We start from the raw sequence: 23,631 nt of genomic DNA, 5'->3' as shown, positions 1-23,631 counted from the left end.
CAGTGGTAAATATATGAGTAAAATTATTTAATGTACCTTGTAAAACAATAAAAATTATGTCTGCTTTATATGAGAAAATAATATGCTGGAACACTCTTGGAAAATATAGTTATAGTAGAGGCCTGTTGCACGAAAAGATTCGTGCAATAGGCCTGGGTCCCAGGTACCGGAAGAAAACCAGTGCTGCTCTGGCCAGAGCCGCCCTCACAGCCCTCACTGCTCCGGCCGGAGCTGCCCTCATAGCCCTCGCTGCTCCGGCCGAGCCGCCTTCAGTCTTTGCTCCACCGCTTCGTGCCTATATATGTAAATTAACCGCCATCTTTGTTGGCGATTAATTTGCATATCTTGCTGATTAGCCAATGGGAGGCATAGCAAAGGTATGGTCAATTTCAATCTTTGTTTATTATTAGATAGGACTAGAAGCCCCGTGCACAAAAATTTGTGCACTCGGGGCGGGGGGGGGCGGCGGGGGAAGGTTCCTCAGCCCAGCCTGCACCTATTCACAGTCCAGGACCCCTTGGGGGATGTCCACCTGTCAACTTAGGCCCACTCCCCGGGGGATCAGGCCTAAGCTTGCAGTCAGACATCCGTCTGGCAGCCAGGGAGCCTTCAGGGGATGTCTGACTAAAGGCTTAGGCCCCCAAGGGATTAGGTCTAAACCGTTAGTTGGACATTCTTAGTGCTTCCATGGATGTAGGAGAGGCTCCTGCCACCACCTCTGCACTGGCCAGCCATGAGCCAGCTTCTGGCTGAGTGGCACTCCCCATATGGAAGTGCACTGACCACCAGGAGGCAGCTCCTGCATTGAGCGTCTGCCCCCTGGTGGCCAGTGTGCATCATAGCAACCAGTCATTCTACCATTCAGTCAATGTGCATATTAGCCTTTTATTATTATTATATAGGCTGTCCCTATTTCCCCTTTTTGCCCCCTCTACCCAGCTCTTGCCTCCCACTTCTCTCTGGCCATCACCATACTGTTGTCTGTGTCCATGGGTTGTGCATATATTTTCTTTGGCTAATCCCTTCCTTAAATTCACTTTAAATTTTTATTTTCAGATAAGTGCTTATAACTGCACTATTATATATTTTCTATTATTTCATTTAGAATTAAGATATTTTTTAATTGAACCCTCATAAATTTTAGCACAATTTGATAAATTATGCTAGAAGCAATTAGGAGACTTTTCATGTACTTCTGATACATTTCAATTAATATTTTACTAATTTTTAATTTTTTAATATTTTAATTTGAAATAATCTCATACATGTTAAAAAAAAAACTATAAAATACTACAGCATATTATATGTACCCTTCACCCAATTTCTTAGGTGTTAATAATTTCAACATAACCATTATACAACTAACAAAATTTGGAATATCTTTTTCTTATAATCTCTTTAATGTTACTTAATCCATTTACTTTGTTTTTGTTAATCTTCACCCAAGGATTTTTTGCCATTGAATTTTAGAGAGAGTGAAGGGAAAGGGAGAGACACATTGATTGGTTGCCTCCTGCACATGCTTTGATAGGGACTGGGGATCAAGCCAGCAAGTGAGGTACATGCCCTTGACTGGAATCGAACCTGGGACCCTTCAGTCCACCGGCTAATGCTCTATCCACTGAGCAAAACAGGCTGCAGCTTAATTCATTTACTTTTAATCTATATGTGTCTTTATATTTAAAGTGGGTTTTGTTTTTGATTCACCCTCATAATCTGTCCTTTAATTGGTGCATTTATGCCACTGACTTTTAGAGTGCTTACTGATAGAGTTACTACCATATCAGGTGGCTTCTGGGTCTTCTGGGTCTCGTCCTGCCTTGCCTTTTTTTTTCTTTTTTTTTCTAAGACATTTCACTTTATTTAAAAGAAGCCAATATACAGGATATAAAGGGTATGATATTTACAACAGTACAGTAAACAGGTTGGTTTCCCAGTAGGATCAGTAGTCTTTCAGTGAGTATAAACCCCCCTTCCCCTTGATGCTCAACCCAGCTGGCAGACAAACAGCAACAGTGGGGTGGGATGGGACTGCAGGATAGAAAGTCTCCCTGAAGGGATTAAAAATCATGTAGATGCTAAAATGTCCATGAAGGGGTCTTGGGGGTGAGGAGTGCCTCTGCCTCCTTCCTTTGAGGGCTTGGCAGCAGGAGTGCTGAGGGATTTGCTCCAAACTAACACACAGCCCACCCTGAGCCTGTAAATCTTCCACCTATGGAATATTCCCTTCCCGAGAGAATCAGCCCTAATCCCTCAGCCAGGGCCTGGAGGAGCAGCCCAGGCCGTGGGCACAGCCAGGACTGTGGACATTTCATGGCCTTTCCACTCCCACTCCAGCTGCCTAACAACTCTGCACTGCTCCCCTCGCCCACCTCTCCCGTCACCCCATCAGGACGCCGTGCACAGGAGATTACGCTGGTTTTCCCATGCACATTGGGAACTGGCTGTTTGTTTTCTGGAGTAAAAAGGTTCCTGTGGGTCGGGTAAGGTCTCTGCTTGGCAGGAAGTTCTGAAACAGAGCCACTAACCCCACCCACCTCCTCTGGGCATGGAGCAGCTCAGGCCCTGGGAGCTCATCTCTCCGGCAGAACTGAAGGGAAGACCATGTGTACCCTTCTGTCCCTCACCCTTCACATGCCCAGAACCATCAGTGTCACACTTCCTAATTCCTATCACTGTATTTCATTAGTTCCATACTGTTTTACTAATCCTGAATCTAAACAGATTGGTTCAAAAGGATATCATTCTATTTTTAAAGTAGCTGGGGCCTCTGGGGGCAGGCATTGCCTTGCCGCCCGGGACCCACCGATGGGCAGTTCCCGGGCCGCAAGGCAAGACTGGCTGCTGGGGCTTCTGGGTCCTGGCTTCTGGGTCTTCTGGGACTGCCCTGGTTGGCGGTGCGCTGGCGGCTCGCACTGTCCCGCCCTGCCTGCAGTATGCAAATTAGCCGCCATCTTTGTTGGTGGTTAATTTGCATATCATGCTGATTAGCCAATGGGAGGCATAGAGAAGGTACGGTCAATTACCATGTTTGTCTATTATTAGATAGGATTCTTGGAAAATAGATTCTAAGTTCCATAACACATGATAAACTTTTTAAACTATAGACACAACATTATTGTTAGTAAGGATAAATTCATGGTCATGATACTTAGAAAATAAACTATATTATCATGGATGGGATGAACTTACAAGAATCCCAGAGGCATGTATTAATCCAATTTTGTATGCATAGTATATCAAAACCTCAGGAAAAGACCTTAATGAAATGGAAAATAGTAATTTGCCTGATAAAGAATTCAGAATACATTGTTCTCATCAAGGTCAGGAGAACAATGTATGAACAATGTGAGAATATCAACAAAGAGAAAATATAATAAAGTGCCAAACAAAAAGCACAGAGCTGAAGAATACAATAAATGAACTGAAAAATTACAGTAGAGGGGTTCAACCACACTAGATGAAACAGAAGAGAGGATCAGCAAACTTGAAGACAAGGCAATGAAATTCATCCATCAGAGGAGTAAAAGGAAAAAGAAAAATGGTAAAGATAGCTTAAGGGACTCACATGACAACATCAAGTGGATTAATATTCACATTATAAGGATCCCAGAAGGAGAGAAGAAAGAAAAAGGGCCAGGAAATTTATTTGAAGAAACCATGGCTGAAAATGTCCTTAACCTAGGGAAGGAAACGTATATTCAGATCTAGGAAGCCCACAGATATCCAAATAAGAAAAATCTAAAGAGACCCACACAAAGACACATTGAAATTAAATTATCAAATATTAAAGAGGGAATCTTAATAGCAGCAAGAGAACAACTATAGGGTATCCCAAAAAATGTGTATACACTTTACATAATTATAAAGACAGTGTTTATTAAAATTTCATTTTAAAAAATGTAATAGAATTGCCCTAACCGGTTTGTTTCAGTGGATAGAGCGTCGGCCTGTGGACTGAAGGGTCCCAGGTTCGATTCCAGTCAAGGGCATGTACCTTGGTTGCGGGCACATCCCCAAGAGGGGGTGTGCAAGAGGCAGCTGATCAATGTTTCTCTCTCATTGATGTTTCTAACTCTCTATCCCTCTCCCTCTCTGTAAAAAATCAATAAAATATATTTAAAATAAAAAATGTAATAGAATCAGCTATTAAGGTGTGCATACATTTTTTCGCTTATGTATAAGCAAACTCCCATAAGATTATTAATAGATTTTTCAGCAAAGACTTTCATCCTGGCCAGGTAGGTCAGTTCGTTGGAGCATCATCCTGTACCCCAGAAAGGTTGTGGGTTTGAGTCCCAGTCAGAGCATATTCCTAGGTTACAGGTTTGATCCTCGGTTAGGGTGCTTACAGGATGCAACCAATCAGTGTTTTCCTCTCCTTCTCCCTCTCCCTCTCATCCTTCTTTTTGGTCTAAAAAATTTAATGAAAACATATTCTCAGGTGAAGATTAAAACAAAAACCTTTGTAGGCCAGAAGGGAGTGGCATGATATATTTAAAGTGCTGAAAGTAATTAAGAACTTTTCAACCAAGATACTCTACCCAACAAAATTGTCCTTCAGAATTGAAGGAGAGAAGAAGAGTATATAAGACAAGAAAAAGTTGAAGGAATTCAGTGTAACTAGACAGGCCTTAAGAGAAATGTTAGAGGGACTTCTTTAAGCTGAAACAAAGGGTACTAATCAGTAACAGGAAAACTATATGAAAGTATAAATGTCTCTAGTAAAGGCAAATATATAGTTCAGTTTAGAATTTAAAAATAAAACATGTGAACAGACCAATTATTAGTAAGGAGATTGAGTTAGTAACCTAAAACCTCTCAAAAAACAAAGTGCAGGACCAGATGGTTTCACTGGATAATTCCACCAAATATTTAAAGAAGAATTAATACAATTCCTTCTCAAAAGTAATACAAATTCTCCCAAAAATAGAAGAGGAGCGAACACCTCCCCAATCATTTACAAGGCCAACATTACCCTGATATGAAAACCAAGCAAAGACAGTACAAGAAAACAAAATTTTAGGCTAATAGACCTGATGAACATAGATGCAAAAATTCTCAACAAAGTATTTGCCAACTGACTACAACATTGCATTAAGACAGTGGTTCTCAACCTGTGGGTCATGACCCCTTTGGCGGTAGAATGACCCTTTTACAGGGGTCGCCTAAGACCATTCTGCATATCAGATATTTACATTACGATTCATAACACTACAGTTATGAAGTAGCAATGAAAATAATGGTTGGGTCACAACATGAGGAACTGTATTTAAAGGGCCAGAAGGTTGAGAACCACTGCATTAAGAGAATAATACATTATGATGAACTGGTTATTCCAGGGATGCAAGGATGGTTTAATAGCCACTAATTCATCAATATGATAGACCATTTTAACAAAATAACAAATATCATATGATCATCTCAATAAATGCAGAAAATGCATTTGACAGAAGTTAACATTCATTCATAATGGAAACTTAACAAAGTGAATATAGAAGAAATGTATCTCAACATAAGAAAAGTCATATATGACAGATCTATAGCTAACAACATACTCAGTGGTGAAAAACTGAAAACTTTTCCTCTAATATCAGGAACAAGACAAGGACAACTAGTCTTACCACTTTTATTCAAGATAGTACAGGAAGTCTTAGCCACAGCAATTATGCAAATAAAAGGGGGGGAAATGCCACCCAAAATAGAAAGGAAGAAGTAAAACTGCTTCTATTTGCAAATGGCATATTATATATGGTAAACCATAAAGACTTCACACACAAAGAAATTAGAATGAATAAATTCAATCAATAAAGTTGCAGGATACAAAGTCTATAATAATAAAAACATGATATGCTAATTAGACCTGACAGCCTTCCAGGTGAAGCTGGGGCTGCGAGGGAATCCTGGGTCTCGGGTGCCCGAGGGAAGCCAGTGCTGTCAGCTGGCAGAAGGAAGGCCTACTCTTGTATGAATTTCATGCATCAGGCCTCATATAAAAATTAGTTGCATTTCTATACAGTAATAATGAACTATCAGAAAGAGAAATTTTTAAAAAAGCAATCCCATATATAATTGCATCAAAAAGAATAGGCTACCTAGGAATGAATTTAACCAAGGAAGTGAAAGATCTGTACACTGAAAATTATAAGACATTGATGAAAGAAATTGAAGTCTAAAATAGAAAGATATTTTGTGCTCATGGATTGGAAGAATTAATATTGTTAAAATCTGCACATTCATTGCAATCCTTATTAGAATTTCAGTGGCATTTTTTCAGGAAAATAGGATAATTTTAATGGAACCATAAAAGACCCTAATAGCAAAGGATCTTTAGAAAAATGAAAAATCACTTCCTGATTTCAAGATATATTACAAAGCTTTAGTAATCAAGACAGTATGGTATTGGCATAAAACCAGATACACAGATAAGTGGAACAAAATAGAGAATCTATAAATAAACCCACATATGTATGGTCTATTAATTTATACCAAAGAACCAAGAATATACCATGGGGAAAGGGTAGTCTCTTCAATAAATGGTGTTGGAAAGACTATATAGCCACATGCAAAAGAACGAAATATGACCCCTATCTTACACCATACAAAAAATCAACCAATATGAATTAAAGACTTTAATATAATACCTGAAGCTGAAGATGGATTAAAGACTTGAATGTAATACCTGAAGCCATAAATCTCTTAGAAGAAAACATAGGAGTAAGCACCTGAACATTATTCTTGGCAGTGCTTTTCTGGAATTAACTTCAAAAACAAAGGCAACAAAAGCAAAATTCAGCAAGTGGGGCAACATAAAACTGAAAACTTTCTGTACAGCAGAGGAAACCATCAACCAAATGAAAAGGCAACTTACAGAATGGGAGAAAATATTTGCAAATAATATATCTGATAAGAGGTAAATATCCAAATTACATATAGAAGTCATATAACTCAATCGAAAAACCAAATAATCTAATTTGAACATGAGCAGAGGATAATCAAATATACATTTTTGCAAAGAAGACATCCAGATGGCCAACGGGTACATGAAAAGTGGTCAATCAATATCACTAATCATCAGGAACACATAAAACCAAAGGACAATGAGTTATCTCACACTTGTTAGAATGTCCATTATCAAAATACAGGAGATAAGAGGATGTAGAGAAAAGAGAACTCTTGTACAATGTTGGTGAGAATGTAAATTGGTTAATCTACTATGAAAAGTGTATGGAGGTTCATCAGAAATTAAAAGTAGATGTACCATCTGATCCAGCTATTCTACTTCTGGTTATTTATCCAAAGGAAATGATAGTCACTGTCTCAAAAAGATACCTGCACCCCCATGTTCATTGGATCATTGTTTATAATCACAAAAAGAAAGAACCTAGGATTCCATCAATTGATGAATGAATAAAGAAAAAATATATACATAGTTTTTGAAGAAATCATGACTAAAAATTTCCTATCCTGGGGAAGAACATATATATGTGCAATGAAATATTCAGACACACACATACACAAAAAAAGGAAATCCTGCCACTTGCAACAACATGGATGGACCTTGAGTGCATTTACTAAGTGAAATCAGAGGGGAAAAAAATACTATATAATTTCATATGTGGAATCTAAAAATAATCAGACCCATGACATAGAGAACAGATTGCTGGTTGCCAGAGGCAGGATTGAGGAGTGGGTAAAATGGGCAACGGTGTTTAAAAGGTAAGAACTTCCACTTAAAAATAAACTAGAGGCCCGGTACACAAAATAGGGTCACTAGGCCTGACCAGCCATCAGGGCCAATCGGGGCCTTCTGGCTGCTAGCTGGGGCCTCCCTTCCCCTGCTGCTGGCTGCCAGCCAGGGCCTGCCTTCATTCTGTGCCACCCCCTGATGGTCAGTGCAAGTTGTCATAGCATATGATAGAACTCCTGGTTGAACTGCGGGGACACTTAGCATATTAGCCGTAGATAGATAGATAGATAGATAGATAGATAGATAGATAGATAGATAGATAGATAGATATGATTCTGGAGGTATAATGTATAGTAGTTAATAATCCTGTATTGTATCTTTGAAAGTTTCCAAGACAGTAAATTGTAAGAGTTCTCATCACAAGAAGAAAAACTGTAACTGAATGATGGATGTTAACTAAATTTATTGTGATAATTATTTTGCAGTACATATATCAAATCATTATGTTCTACACCTAAAACTAATACAATGTTATTTGTCAATTATATTACAATTGAAAACAAAAGAATATGGAAAGTTTTAAATAAATAGCTCTAAACTCTTCTCTTTGTGAATAGGAAAATAAAAAAACAAAATAGGAGATAATTTTAGGTTATTTCAGAGAGTGAGAGTAAAGTATAAACTCTATCATAGAAGTTTTGGGAAAATATTCTTATATGACTTTTAAATATTAGCTGTGCAATTTTAGGAATAGACTAATCAATACTTTTGTTTTCAAATAATGACCATGAGATGTTGCCAGAGCATGATTACAATTCTCATATGAAATCCAGGCCTTCAATTTTTATCTCAGTCTTCCAGTCCTTTTCTAGTGTTTATGTTTCTTATCTAACCACTTAGATTAAAGTGGCTTGGAAATTGACAGTGACCTATGAAAGACCTTTTACTTTAAATTGACTCTTTATCAATGGATCTGTTAACAACTGAGCTCTCCAAACTCCCCACGGCCATTCATTTACTAGACACATTGTTTTACTTTAAAACTTAATGACTTCCTAAGAAGAACTCAAATGCCTCAATTAGCTCTTGAGCACCTTATGTGTTACATTTTTAAAGTTAAATATTATGTTAAGTATTTTGATACACTGTCTCATTAAAATCTTATAACCGTATGAGTTATTAAGAACCTGAAGTTAGAGAAAGATAATTTGACGATTATTTCTTTAAAGTGGCTTTAATTTATTCTGATTCCATGTTCAGTGCTTTTTTCCCATCCACCACACTGACCATTATTGTAAAAACCTCAGCCAGATTTCCCAATTTGTATACCAATTGGTGAATCTCTAGCCACAACAATTATATTTCTAAAACAATTGTTCTCATGAAAAGAACAGTGATTGATTCTTGTTGTTTAATATATTTAAACCAGCTTTTCATTACCATTTAGTATTCATCCAGTTTATCTTTCCTTTTAGGCCTGTATGTGGAATCAGAGGGAAAACTCTCATAATTAACTTGCCAGGTAGCAAGAAAGGATCTCAGGTAAGAAACCTTGAGAATTATATGATTTAATGTTCTTGAGAATTATATGGTTTAGTGTACAAAGTTTTGGCCAGCTGTGAAATTTAGCTAACTAAAGAGTTGGAGCACTCCACAAGACTACCCTCACTTCTGACACCAATTGCAATTCAGTACATTTCCAAAACCATTCTCAGTTTCAATGATTCATTAAAAAAAGACTCACAGAACTCACTGAAGAGGTATACCCACAATTATGGCTTATTGCAGGGAAAGGATGCAGGTTAAAATCCACCAAGAGAAGAAGTACATTAGACAGAGTACAGGAGAGTTACCAAGTAGGAACGTCTGTTAGCCTCTCCCTGTGGAGTCATAAATGCATTAAAATCTCCTGGCATCAATGTGTAGCAACACAGGGAGCATTGCCAATCAGAGAAGATCCAAGCCTTTGGTGTCCAAAGTTTTACTAGGGCTCGTCAAATACTGCTCATATGGCTGACTTTTAGTCTCTAGCCCTTCCCAGAAGTTGGGCTGATACCTTTAATGTCCAACACTTTCCAGAAGTAAAACTGATAGCACATTGCCCAAAGCCCCATATTAAATCACACTGTTAGACTGTCTGGTGTCTTTGTACTTTCCCAGTACAAAGACACTCCTATGACTTATCAGTTACTGAGGGCAAAAGCCAGACTCTCTTTGAATAAAGTTAATTCTTTATTAGACAAGCTACTCCCTAGCCTTTGGCCAAGGCTATATGAAAGCTAAATGATTGTATTTGTTTGATTGGACATCTATATTGACTATAGCATTTTTATTATAGACACAAAAACAAAGTAAGTATGAATATGCCTAAGATTTAGAGAAGCCAGTGTGGGACTGGGGTAGATTTCAAGAAATAGCTAATCCATCCTCTATGGCCATTACATACATTTTCATATTTTTTGTACTAATTTACTGATTTTTCACCTTTAACTACTATTTGTAGTTTATGATATATTCACATAGAACTATTTACCATAGAAATTAGCTCTGTTGCTCAGGTCAATCATTTTCCATCGGTGTTACAACTTTGAGGAGGCTTTAACTCTGTTTCTCAGTACATATAACCAGTTTCTTAATCTTACGAAAGTGCCAGTATTATAACATATCACAGTATAGTAGTAAATATAATGTGAAAAGTAAAAGTCAGAAGATATTGGCACATAGTTGAATTCCTGCACATACATTAAAGTTACCCTTGTCCATCATCATATCATATGACAACAATGCCTCCCAGAATGATGCTACTCAGATTTACGGTTTGTCATGTTCCAAAAGCAGTAGTCTCAACAACATATGGCTTTTCCCTTTCTGGCATCTGTTACAACTGAGCTAAGAAACAACATCATCTCTTGTTCTAAACCTCTTTTGATACACCAATATATTGGATTGCCCTCATTGCATAAACCATTTATTCACTCATTTACCTTTAGGTACCATTTCTTCTCTCCATTATACCCAAACTTTTCCTTTGAAAATCTTTGATGAGACAATTAGTTTGGCCAGTATGTGATCCAGATTGCCACCAGTAATACCTGTTTAGCAAGTGCCGCCCACCCAGTTCATTTCCTTTCATATAAGGTAGGATTACTTACGTATAGAACTAGTAGGCACTCACAGTTGCAGTCCTGGTTTAGGACCACTACATCTGATAGGGGGGAAAATTGAGGTGACATGGGGGAAAAAAGTAATGTCCTAAAGTAAAAAGTATGTCATAAGAGCATCTTCCCCCATCCCTCTCTTCCCCAGAAAAGTAGAGGAATCTGTCTAATGGGGACCATCCCTTGGACTGCCTCATGTTGAGTATGATCACACACCAATGAAGGTGGATAAGTAAGCCAGCCCTTCATATCTTTATCTCCTCCCCTTTGAGACAAGTGTTTCATTGTCCATTCCAATTTTCTATCAAATCATTGCTCTAGATGAAAGTGTGTTCTTTGGTATAATGGTCATTGATACACTATCTTCTGCTCTGGGCCTTTCATAGTACACTGAGCATTTGTATCTACCACTGGGTAAGCAAAGCCCGATTTAGAGTAAGTGTCTATTCCTGTTAGGACAAATTTATAGCCTCCAGAGACTACTGGCATCAGGCCAACTTGCCATCTATGTGAAAGACTTTCCCGTGGAATCTGCTGTATAGCCCTGTGCCGTCTCTGTCTCTCTTGTTAGCAGACAGAACAGTCCTTGTTGGCATTGTGTGTCTCAGAAAGTGCAAGACGAATATATCTACATTCATCCCATCTTGCAGCCCCCTAATGTTCACTCATCTCATGGGTCCAGGTGGCCATATCAAGAAGGCACATCAATATCTGCTCACCAGTTTCAATCAGTTTCCAATTCTGGAGGGGTTCTTTTGATGGGCATTAACATATCTTACTTTAATATACCCCCTGCATTGCCAGGGTGATTTTCATGGGGCTATGCCCCATACAGGAATCCCTTTAGTAGACCAGTTTTCCATTGTCCTTCTGCCTGACCATATGGCCAGGCCATTAGACACTTCCCATGATTCAATTAAAACCCAAATATAGGGCCAAAAATCATGCAGTTCAGCCCATCGAGCTGATTTGTTTTTACCTTCTTCAATCAGAGTGGCGGCCTTCCAAACAGGATGCTGTCCCTTCACCTTGGAATTGCCATCCATAAACCAAGCAGCTCTTTGTTGATCAATAGAAAGCTGTTTATAGGGCACCGCCCAAGTGGCCTAAGTGGCCATAGGATCCAGCAGCTCCTCAGGTGCTTCCGAAGTCGGCCCTAGGTGAAAAGAGGCTACCTGCTCGTGAGTACCTCCTTGCATTCTCCTGGTAGCATGATCCTATATCCACCATTTCCATTTTATTATGGAACTCTCCTAGGCATTGCCTTCCCCATTAGAACATTTCTCTGACCTTACCTAAGACATTTTGGCTATTTCAGGTTTCAAGATTATATTATTCTATGTCATTTAGTAATAAGGGAAGTTTCAATTAAAGTTCAATAATAAGCTAGTAATTGTTTCCTCAAATACAGATTTTCTGGACCAAAATCTCAGCAGTTGTTGCTGGGTAGCTCTCATAGGTTTTGCCATAAGTTCTACTTTGCACTCTTCACAAAGCTATTGTACAGCAAATTAATGAACTGTGTGGGCTCAGACAATCTTTTGATTTTCACTTAGCACATCCAATCTATATTGGATGGAAGAGTGGGTTTACATGCCTTCTGTCATACAATACTAGATAGGGGAAGAATTCTCCAAACACAATATCCATTCCCATAATACATTCAGGTAAAGGAGACTCACCACTTCACATAAAGTTCACTGTACAAACATGCTATTTTCATCCAAACTTTCACCTTAATCCCTATTGCACTCCTATACCCTCTCAACCTAATATTATCCCCCAATTAGGACCTTAACAAGTTTTAGAATCACAGTACATGGTACTCCCATGTCAAGAAGTCCCCCCAAAATCTCTTCTCCATTTTCTGACCATTTGACCAATTTATGTGCATATGGCCTTGGATTTCTAGGCCTACACTGGGCGAAGGGATCCAGACCCTTTTGTCAGGCCTTATCTTGACTAGATTATGGGATCATCCATCACGTTAGGTGATTCAAGGTGAGTTTTCTTATAGTCATCTTTGTCTTCTCGCTTTTTAAATATTTCTAAACTCAAGTAAATAGAGATTTGTTTAGGACCTCTCAATAGAGATTTGTTTAGGACCAAAGCCCTCATATTAAACTACATTGTTAGATGGTGCAGTGCCATAGTCACCAGGAAATCAAAGACACTCCTATCAGGAGACAAGCAACTGCTCCTATCTGTGCTCAACCCACAACAATGCTACATTAAGACCTTTGTTTTGCCCCCATCAGTGCTCACTTTATTCAGCCATTTATTTTTTTTATTCAATTGAATTTATTGGGGTAACAATGGTTAATAACATTATATAGGTTTAAGTGTACATTTCTATAATACATCTATTATTGCATTTTGTGTGCCCACCACCCACAGTCGAATCTCTTCCGTCACCATATATTGGACCCCCTTTACCCTTTACTACCCTCTTAACCCTGCTTCCCTCTGGTAATTACCATACTGTTGTCTGTGTCTATGAGATTTTGTTTGTTTTGTTTGTTCATGTGTTGCTTTCAGTTTTATATCCCGCATATGAGTGAAATCATATGATTCTTCACTTTTTCTGTCTGATTTATTTTAATTAGTATGATATTCTCCAATTCTTTCCTGCTAGGACAAGTCCTATTTTCTTATAAATTAATCTAACTTTATTCACTGCTTATTGCTTTAACCTAACTTTTTTCCTTCGGAAGCAGCTCTGAGGTTAACAACTATATATTGGACAAGCCAAAATCTCAGCTTGGCTCAGCCTCAGGATCCACCCCAACATTCTCCCTTATATTAATTTTAGCTAGCACAGATATCAGTAACCAAGGGACTATATATGTACCTTGTTTCTTGTTATTTTACATTTATTTATCCATCCAGTAACACAGCTCCTTAGGAGTTGGATCTTTTGTTTCGAAATTCCATTGCTAACTTTAATCTTCAATAACTAATCGCAGCACAGCTGCATTTCCTTTCTGTGAGTGACTTTGTGTTCATTCAGGCTTTAAAGACTCATCATTCTTTACCCTTTCTTCCTTCCTCCTCCCAGATCACATGTTTCATGCATCATACTCTTTCTAGCGAATCCCACTTCTAATACCAATTGTAAGGAGTTTTGGCCAACTGCAAAAGTTAGCCAACTATAAGACTTCCCTCATTTCTGACACCAGTTGCAATTCAAGGGATTTCTAAAACCACCCTCAGTTTTAATAATTCAATAGGACTCATAGAACTCACTGAAAGCTATTATACTCACAGTTATGTGTTATATTACATGGAAAGAATATGGATTGAAATCAGCCAAGGGAAGAAACAGAAAGAGCAGAGTCTAAGAGAGGTACCAAATGAGGAACTCTGGTTATCCTCTTAACCTACTCTCCATAATATGAGACGATACAGACAGACTATTGCTAGCAAGGTACCCTGACTTTTTGCCTATGGTGACCAGAATTTTTTTGGGGGACTTGATCACATATTTCCTGCAAAGCTGACATTTAGCCTAGTCTTTTCCAGAGGGAAAACTGGTGACTTTACTCTCTAGTTCCTTCCAGAGGCAAAACTAATAATGTTTCCTGAAGCCCTCATAATAAATCAGTGTTAGGCTGTCCAGTAGCTAAAGCCCCCAAGCAAACAAACACATTTCTATCATGCATGAAATTCCAAGGCACTAAAGATCACCTCTCAAAATCTGAAAGTAAAGGCCAAACCTCTCTTTGGTTAAGGTTAAATCCTTTACTATCCAATCTTTATCAGTAAAGTGATTGAGCTATGTGAAAAGAGATCAAAATATTGGGCATGCTTTCATGTATTTCAGTAACCCCCCCATAAATTCAAGATACTTTTTTTTACATCTTACATTTTAAGGTAAGTTACTTTAAATATAAAAGAGAAAGACCTCTGCCCCAACACATTCCCCAAACATATATGACCCTATGTTCTAAGGTTAACATTCTCACCTATTCTCTTTTTGATGATACATTATAGGTAATAGTGTGCAGCTGAGCAGGAGACTGTATTGACTTTAATGCAGTGTTTTGTACAAAGTTATATCTAATGTTGACTAGCTGTACTTTATGATGGTAGTCAGAACTTTAAATCTCTGAATAAAATAGCTCAGTTCTCAAGTGGTTTGTTAGTTCTAATGCTCTGCTCTAATTAGAGAGGTAAAAACTTTTTCTTTTCCCATAATATATCCTTGAACCCCAAAGTTGTATAAACATTTTTGGTCAAAAAAATATTGTGTACTTATATAGTACTGTAGTTCCTCAAAGAATACTGTAATATACAACACGCTTACTTCCTTTTTCATATTACAACAATAATGCTTTAAATATGATTCATTCTTAAGACTGATGAAAAGAAATGAAAATCCAAAAATCACAAATAAGTTTGATTGCTACCATTTTTTATGCCTATAAAAGTACTTCATCTTCATTTTTTTCTTTCTCTTGCATACAGGAATGCTTTCAGTTCATACTGCCAGCTCTACCTCATGCCATTGACCTTTTACGTGATGCCATTGTAAAAGTAAAGGAAGTGCATGATGAACTTGAAGATTTACCTTCCCCACCACCTCCTCTTTCTCCTCCTCCCACAACTAGCCCCCATAAACAGACAGAAGACAAAGGGGTTCAATGTGAAGAAGAGGAAGAAGAGAAGAAAGACAGTGGTGTTGCTTCAACAGAAGATAGTTCTTCATCACATATAACTGCAGCAGCCATTGCTGCCAAGGTAAGCTTGCTGAGAGAGACCCAGCAATCTAAAGGACCCACAGGTAAATGTACTGATTTCATCCCTCTTCTCATCTCATCATTCCGTAAGTTTAAAACCTCTTTACTGCATTATTTAAAAAGAACAGAGATACTCAGGACACGCCGCTGTTTCCTCCATAATGTAGAGTTCTTGAAAGCACTGAAGCTTGTTCCGAGTTCTGAGGCATTCAAGATACTGCTGTTATCTAGTGAAGTAAAAGCTGCAATGATAAACAATGTGATAAACAATGTGACATTGAAGAACTTTTTGGAGATGTCATTTTTGTGTAATAATAAATTTATAATGTTCACATATTCAAAAAATCAAATATTCACAATTACTTAAAAGGAACAATAATTCAACAGTTCTCAACCTGTGGGTCGCGAACAATGAAAATACATCCTGCATATCAGATATTTACATTACGATTCATAACAGTAGCAAAATTACAGTTATGAAGTAGCAACGAAAATAATTTTATGGTTGGGGGTCACCACAACATGAGGAACTGTATTAAAGGGTCGCGGCATTAGGAAGGTTGAGAACCACTGCTAGATGATTCAAGAGATTAGTTAAAAAGGTTAATAAAGATATTTTAATATAAGCGTTTTCAGCAATTAACTAAACAGTTATTTAAATTAATGACAGATTACCATAGTGGTGTAGACAGGAAATGGATATAAGGTATTTGCATTTTTAATCTAATAAAGTAATATTATTAGGACAGTACCAACATATTAAAAACTCTTTTGGGGAAATGCAGGGAGTAGGGTACCATGAGGTACTTGAATGAATTTAATCATTTTAAGTCACAGAACATCATTTACATTATTATCCATACCTAGTATGCTTTACCCAGTGTGCTTTAAAATCTTCAAAAAGTAAAATATCACTTCTGGGAATAATGATTGTTCATTGATTAAGAGCATAAAGAGTAAAAATCCAATTACTATCTTAAGCAATTCCTAACATTTTATGGATTATCCAGATATTTTACCTATGAAGATTGCATGAGAGGGTTTTTTGGCAACATACAGATAGAAAGGATCATAGAGATCTTTTTGAAGTGTACATTCAGACAACCAGCCGGTGATCCTTTCATTGAAGACAGATGATTTTATCTTCAGATCAATTTAATGATCCATTAAGTTTTTACTTAAGGCTAGTATTTAAGATGTATGTGAATTTTGTTTTGTTTTGCTGGGACTAATTGGTGAATAATATACATTTAAAAATCAATGTATGTTCTTTTTCTTTTACTCTTAATTAAAAGAGTAAAAAATACCACCAATTTCAATCTTAAGAAAAAAGCTTATAGCATTTGAAATCTAAGCTGATTTGACATTTCATTGTTCCATTTGTTTTCACCTTTTTCCTTTCTAGTCATTTTGCTTGTATAGTTTCATGTTTTCTTGTCACTATATTCATAGTTATTATGTGTTGTGCATTAGAAGCATCCATTCTACACCAGTCCTGCTGTTATCATGGCACATGGTGAGCAGCCCATCCCTGGTCTCATCAGTTATTCCCATCATGCAACAGGCAGTGCAGATGAACGGGTAAGACAAAGAGGCTTTTGCATTAATGATTTTGCAAGCATACCGCCTACCTCCTATCTTTAGAGGTAGGCTATAACATATTATGGGAGATATGTTTTATTCAGAATGACCTTCAGCAGTGCTTTCTTGTGAAAGTGTAAGTGCCACTGACTATATTTCATCGAAGAATTTAATTTAATAGAGTTTCTCCTATACCTAAATTACTACTACTCTAATATCATTAAGATTCTGAAGTATGTGGCAATGAGCTTTCATTACATGACTTCCAAGAAATTCATTGCTCAGAAGTTCTTTTTTTCTTTAGCAGTTTTATCAAATACCTTCAAATAAATTATCCTGCTTAATTAAAGTAATTTCTTTAAGAGGTTCAGCCTATGTCTTAAAATCTAAACAGATTGTTCAAGCTAATATTTCATTTGTATTAACCTTGGGGTTTTTTGCTCATGATTTTACATCTTATTTTCTTTTCCTTCACTATGTTCTCATTACAACCATTTAGAGAGTTGAGTCTTGACACAAATTCTGAGATTTGTAAGATAGAAACTTTCAAGGATACATCTCACTTCTTTTAGTCACTGGCTGAATGATAGTTTGCAAGAAATTCTAGATTAGGAAAGATTAAAGTGATATGTATAACTGACTAAGCAGTGATAATTTAGACTATGGCTGCAAAAAAGGGGAAAAAAGATAGATAGATAGATAGATAGATAGATAGATAGATAGATAGATAGATGATAGATATTAGAGGCCCAATACATGAAATTCGTGCAAGGGGCTCAGCCCTCGCAGCCATGGCGGCTTGCCTTGGCCCTCATAACCCCGACTTCGTCTGGAAGTCTAATTATCATATTATGATTTATTATTATACTAGAGGCCCGGTGCACGAAATTCGTGCACGGGTAGAGTCCCTAGGCCTGGCCAGCAATCAGGGCCGATCGGGGCCTTCTGGCTGCCAGGCAGGGCCTTCCTTCATTCCACACCACCCCTTGGTGGTCAGCTCACATCATAGTGAGCGATCAAACTCCCAGTCTCCCAGTCGAACTCCTAAGGTGACACTTTGCATATTAGCCATATATCTATATATATATAAAATAGAGAAATATGCAAATTAGCCCGGATGCCATAACGGTCACAACCTAACAGCAGGGACTTGAGCAGCCGCAGGCTTCCAGCACCGCCAGCCCCCTATCGGCCAGCACACCCTCAGGCCTGGAATAATGACACATTCAAAGTGAGCCCAGAGTCACTGCACAGGGGACTGCGGATCAGGGAGCTGTGGATCAGGGGTGCTGCAGATTAGGGGGCTGCGGCACTGGGGACCCCAGTTCCGAGCCCAGAGCCTGGCCTCAGGGCTGCAGCTGTGGCTGCGCTGCCCAGTGGGGAGCCCCACAATCTGCCCCCACAGACTCAGGAGAGCCAACGGGTCTGTGGGGACGGCCAGGAAGAGGCCTCACCTGGCACCCTTTACTTCGTGAGGAGGGCCTGTGGATGGGAGTTGGGGTCCAGACTGTGACCAGCGATCAGTGTTTGAAGAGGGAGCTTTCAGCCCCGTGGGCTTTCTCTCCCAACGAAGAGGGCCATGCCGGCCCCGCGTGGCCGCTGCCCACCCCCACTGGTGTCTGCAGTCCCACGTGGGACCGTGAACCATGTCTGAGCCACTCTGAGGTGGAGCCCACATCACCTCTTTAAAGTTTTCATTTTTGCTGATCGGACCTTTGCCAGGCAGCGTAGAAGCCAGGACGGTGGGCACAGTGGAGCCTGCAGATGGGCACCCAGGAGCTCCTGGGATCCCATGGCTTCATTCAGAGAAGGTGCCCCCCACATACCGTTCACCTCAGCCTGTAGGGAGCAGCACAGTCACTGCGACAGGCACGGCCCCAAAGCTGCACCTGAACCTCGCTCTTCCTCCCTTGGCTCCCAAAGCCCAATGCAGTCTGTGAACAGCCCTGCAGGGGGTTGGCTGGTGCCCCCAACCCCTCCCCAGGTACCAGACAGGACCAGACATCCGGGGGGGGGTGAAGTTGGCCTGGGGCAGACTTAGCCCTTGCAAGCTGTGTCACAGCAGATCCTGAGCAGCAAGAACTTACCAATAGGCATGTTTGTGCAGACATTGTAAACAACATCCACTTTTAAAACTGAATTGAGAAGCATAGATTGTTGCTCTAGAGAGCAATGCTTCGGCGGGACCCCGAGGTCACCTTGGAGGCTAGAACCAAAAGTTACATGATAGCAAGTGTTGGTGAGGATGTGGACAAATCCGAGCCTTCACACACTGCTGTTGGAATTGAAATGGTGCGGCCGCTCCTCAAATGATTAATATCAGTCACATAGGACCCTGCAACCCGCCACTCCGAGGTATACACCCAAGTGAGGCCCATTGTGTATGGTCCCATTCCCATGAAATGTCTCAAACAGCAGTGTGCAGATAGCTGGGTGGGGCAGGCAACTAGATGGGTAAGGTGGCACGGGGTTTCTTCTAGAAGCAATACAACGTTCTAAAAGTAACTGGTGATACCCTGGCTGGTTTGGCTTAGTAGATAGAGCATCAGCCTGCAGCCTGCAGGGTCCCGAGTTCAATTCCGGTCAAGGGCACATGCCCAGGTTGTGAGTTCAATCCCCAGTAGGGGGCATGCAGGAGGCAGCTGATCCATGATTCTCTGTCATTGATGTTTCTCTCTCCCCCTCTCCCTTCCTCTCTGAAATCAAGATTACATATATATATGCACACACACACACACACACACACACACACTAATAAAAGGGTAATATGCTTATTAGACCGGATAGACCTGACATCTTCCTAACGTCATTCTGGACATACTTCCTGACAAAGCCGGGGCCCAGCCTAGAGGAAGCTGCCTGGGGTCCCGGGTGCCTGCGGCAGGCCAGAGAGAGGGAAGCCCTGGTCCCAGGTGCCAGAGGGAAGCCAGTGCCAGCAGCCCAGGGAAGGAAGGCCTACTCTTGCACGAATTTTCGGGCAACGGGCCTCTAGTGTGTGTGTGTGTGTGTGTGTGTGTGTGTGTGTGTGTGTGTACTGAGTGACCAGATTATTATGACCACCTGATGTTTGTAGGCAAATTAGCTGTAATTTCGCACTGAAGTTGCTAGAGGGCCAGACTTTTATAAATAGGGAAGCAGATTGTTTACCACGACAGTAGAAGTGATTTTTTTCTGAAGATATGGGTAAACAACGTGATTTAACAGCCTTTGAATGTGGGATATATTTGAACATAAGTGGCCAGATTATTATGACCACCCCATCAGTACTTCATTGGGCCACCTTTTGCTTTCAATTCTGTGTCAATTCTTGTCATTGACTCCACGAGATGTTGAAAGGTGATGTGAGGAATCTGACACCATGCCTGATGAATAGCACTGTCCAGTTCTGTGAGATTTGATGGTTGTGGAACCAGCTGCCTGATGGCTCTTTTAACTTCGTCCCACAAATGCTCAATTGGATTGAGATATGGTGATTGTGGGAGCCACCTAAGCAAGGTAAAGTCTCCCTCATGTTCTTGAAACCACTCCTGCACAATACGAGCACCGTGGCATGGCACTTTGTCTTGTTGGAAGAAGCCATCTCTATTGGGATACACCGGTGGTCGGCAAACCGCGGCTCACGAGCCACATTCAGCTCTTTGGCCCCTTGAGAGTGGCTATTCCACAAAATACCACGTACGGGCACGCACGTACAGTGCGAAGTTGACTTAAAACTTTAAGTAAAGTTTATTAAGTTAATTTTAGGGAACGTTGTGGAATGAAAGAAGATGTAGTGTCGAGGATTGAGAAAGGTATGTTGAGATGGTTTGGACATATAGAGATTATGAAGGAAAGGAGATAGACGAAACAAGTGTACAAGAGGAGTGTGCATGAGAGAGTTGGAAGGGGTTGACCTCAGCGAACATACCTCAATCAGATTGAGGATGTTTTTAGCAAAGGCCAGCTTAGGAGTACCCTAATTAAGTTAATAACAATGTACCTACCTATATAGTTTAAGTTTAAAAAATTTGGCTCTCAAAAGAAATTTCAGTTGTTGTACTGTTGATATTTGGCTCTGTTGACTGATGAGTTTGCCGACCACTGGGATACGCCATCAACATGATAGGATGACCTTGATCAGCAATGATACTTAGGTATGTTGTGCTATTCAGACGTTGTTCCACATGAATTAAAGGGCCCAAATCATGCCAGGAAAACATGCCCCAAACTATAACACTGCCCCCACCAGCTTGAAAGGTTGTACTCATGCATGTGGGATGCATGGTTTCATGCTGTTTCCGCCAAATTCTCACTCTGCCATCTGCTTGATGCAACTGTAAACATGATTCGTCGGACCACATGACTTTTTTCCAATGCTCGACTGTTTTTTCCTTGTGTTCCTGTGTGAACTGGAGACATTTTATCTTCGTAACTGCAGACAACAAAGGTGTTCGAACAGGCCTTTGGCTTCCATATCCCATACGGTGCACTGTACGGCTAATTTGCCTACAAACGTCAGGTAGTCATAATAATCTGGCCACTCAGTGTGTGTGTGTGTGTGTGTGTGTATATAATCTCCCATGTTCAAAGGCTGTTAAATCGCGTTGTTTACCCATATCATCAGAAAAAAATCACTTCTGTTGTGGTTAACAACCTGCTTCCCTATTTATAATGGTCTGGCCCTCTTGCAACTTCAGTGCGAAATTATAGCTAATTTGCCTACAAACATCAGGTGGTCATAATAATCTGACCACTGGGGGGGGGGAATATATATATATATATATATATATATATATATATATATCTCAACACTAATAAAAGAGAAAAATGATAATTGGCGTACGAGCTACCCTTTTCATTGGCTAATCAGGGCTATATGCAAATTAACTGCCAACTAAGATTGGCAGTTAATTGCCAACAAGATGGCGGTTAATTTGCATATGTAGGCACAATGCAGGGAGGTGAAAGGGAAAGCAGGAAGAAGCCCCCTGCCACTGACAGTGATTGGAAACCCAGCGGGGAGCTAAGAGCTGGGGGGCAGGGCAAAGGCGGCCTTGGGGCCGCCTTTGCCCTGCTCCCCAGCCATGATCGGAGAATCAGGTGCCTTTTCCCCCCTGGCCAGTGATAGCAGGAAGTAGGGGTGGAGCCAGCGATGGGAGCTGGGCACGGTTGAAGCTGGCAGTCCCAGGAGCTAGGGGTCCCTTGCATGGGCCTAAAGCGAAGCCCACGATCGCGGGGCCGCTGCAGCTGCGGGTCCCCGCTGCCCGGGCCGGACGCCTAGGCCAGAGGCGTCAGGCCTGGGCAAGGGGCCGATCCTGCGATTGGAGGGTGATGGGGGTCAACGCCTGAGGGCTCCCAGTATGTGAGAGGGGGCAGGCTGGGCTGAGGGACACTCCCCCCACACACACACCCAGTGCACGAATTTCGTGCACCGGGCCCCTAGTGTGTGTGTGTGTGTGTGTGTGTGTGTGTATATATATATATATATATAAATAAAATCCCTAATAGGGATATAAACTGAGAGGAAAAAGTACTGAAATAAATTTTGCCTTTAAATATTTAGGGAGAACAAGCACTCATAATTTGGGGAAGAGGGTATGGAGGGGTACGTGGGGAACTAGTGGTTTCTTGGGAGATAACACTACCAAAATGAAGACTTTAATCTTTATATACAACAAGCCCTACCTGGTTGGAAATAAACTTGAGTTAGTCACAGGACAAGTAGAAAACTTAAATATTGATTTTTAAAATTACTAATGAATTTCAGTTGACAACTAGCATGTGAATTCTCCAGATATAGCTTTGTTATAAATTATAAACATTCAAAAATATATGAAACTTGAACCAGGACTGTTTTTTGTATTCTCATCTTATAAAACAACCACAACTGTAATAATCATCCTGGTTTTCAAAATAAAGTATTTGGAAGTTTTATATTCATAACCAAAGTTTTAAGTTATTAATGTCTGAGTTTTATACTATTACACTGAAAATTATTTTAATGGCTCTTTGTTTTAAAACTCTTTTTGTTGAAAGTATTACATATGTCCCCTATTTTCCCCCATTGACCCCTTCTGGAGTGGCTTGTTTTGTATTTTTAGTAGTCCCAAGGATTGCACATACCTAGTACCATTCTAGATGCCTGGAAGAGAAATTATTACATATGGTGGATTCCTTTTATTACTAGGACTAGAGGCCCGGTGCACAAAAATTTGTGCACTGGGGGGGGGGGTCCCTCAGCCTGGCCTGTGCCCTCTCGCAGTCTGGTATCCCTCGGGAGATAACGACCTGCTGGCTTAGGCCTGCTCCCGGGTGGCAGAGGGCAGGCCCAATCCCTAGGTGCAGCCCCTGGTCGGGCTCAGAGCAGGGCCAATTGGGGAGTTGGGGCACCGCCCCCTGTCATGCACAGAGCAGGGAGGATTGGGAAGTTGCGATGCTACCTTCAGTCACGCTCAGGGTAGGGCCGATAGGGGGGTTGGGGCAC

The 23,631-nt window shown here is 40.2% G+C and overlaps 1 protein-coding gene across 11 annotated transcripts in view; it reads left to right on the top strand.

Moving 5' to 3' along the window:
• Positions 1-23,631, top strand: part of GPHN (gephyrin) — a 444,048-nt gene that overhangs the window by 253,169 nt on the left and 167,248 nt on the right. For 6 of the 11 annotated variants that reach the window (XM_059693272.1, XM_059693252.1, XM_059693290.1 and 3 more), the window contains 2 exons: positions 9,166-9,232; positions 15,316-15,588. In XM_059693272.1, coding sequence (XP_059549255.1) covers positions 9,166-9,232; positions 15,316-15,588 — 340 coding nt within the window. Of the gene's footprint in view, positions 1-9,165; positions 9,233-15,315; positions 15,589-17,060; positions 17,169-23,631 lie in introns of all 11 variants that reach the window. The other 5 variants (XM_059693242.1, XM_059693223.1, XM_059693209.1 and 2 more) reach the window with 1 other exon arrangement.

Source organism: Myotis daubentonii, chromosome 1 (assembly GCF_963259705.1).
Source record: "Myotis daubentonii chromosome 1, mMyoDau2.1, whole genome shotgun sequence".
In the NCBI taxonomy this organism is placed as follows: Eukaryota; Metazoa; Chordata; class Mammalia; order Chiroptera; family Vespertilionidae; genus Myotis; species Myotis daubentonii.
This window is presented reverse-complemented; position numbering and strand designations above follow the sequence as displayed.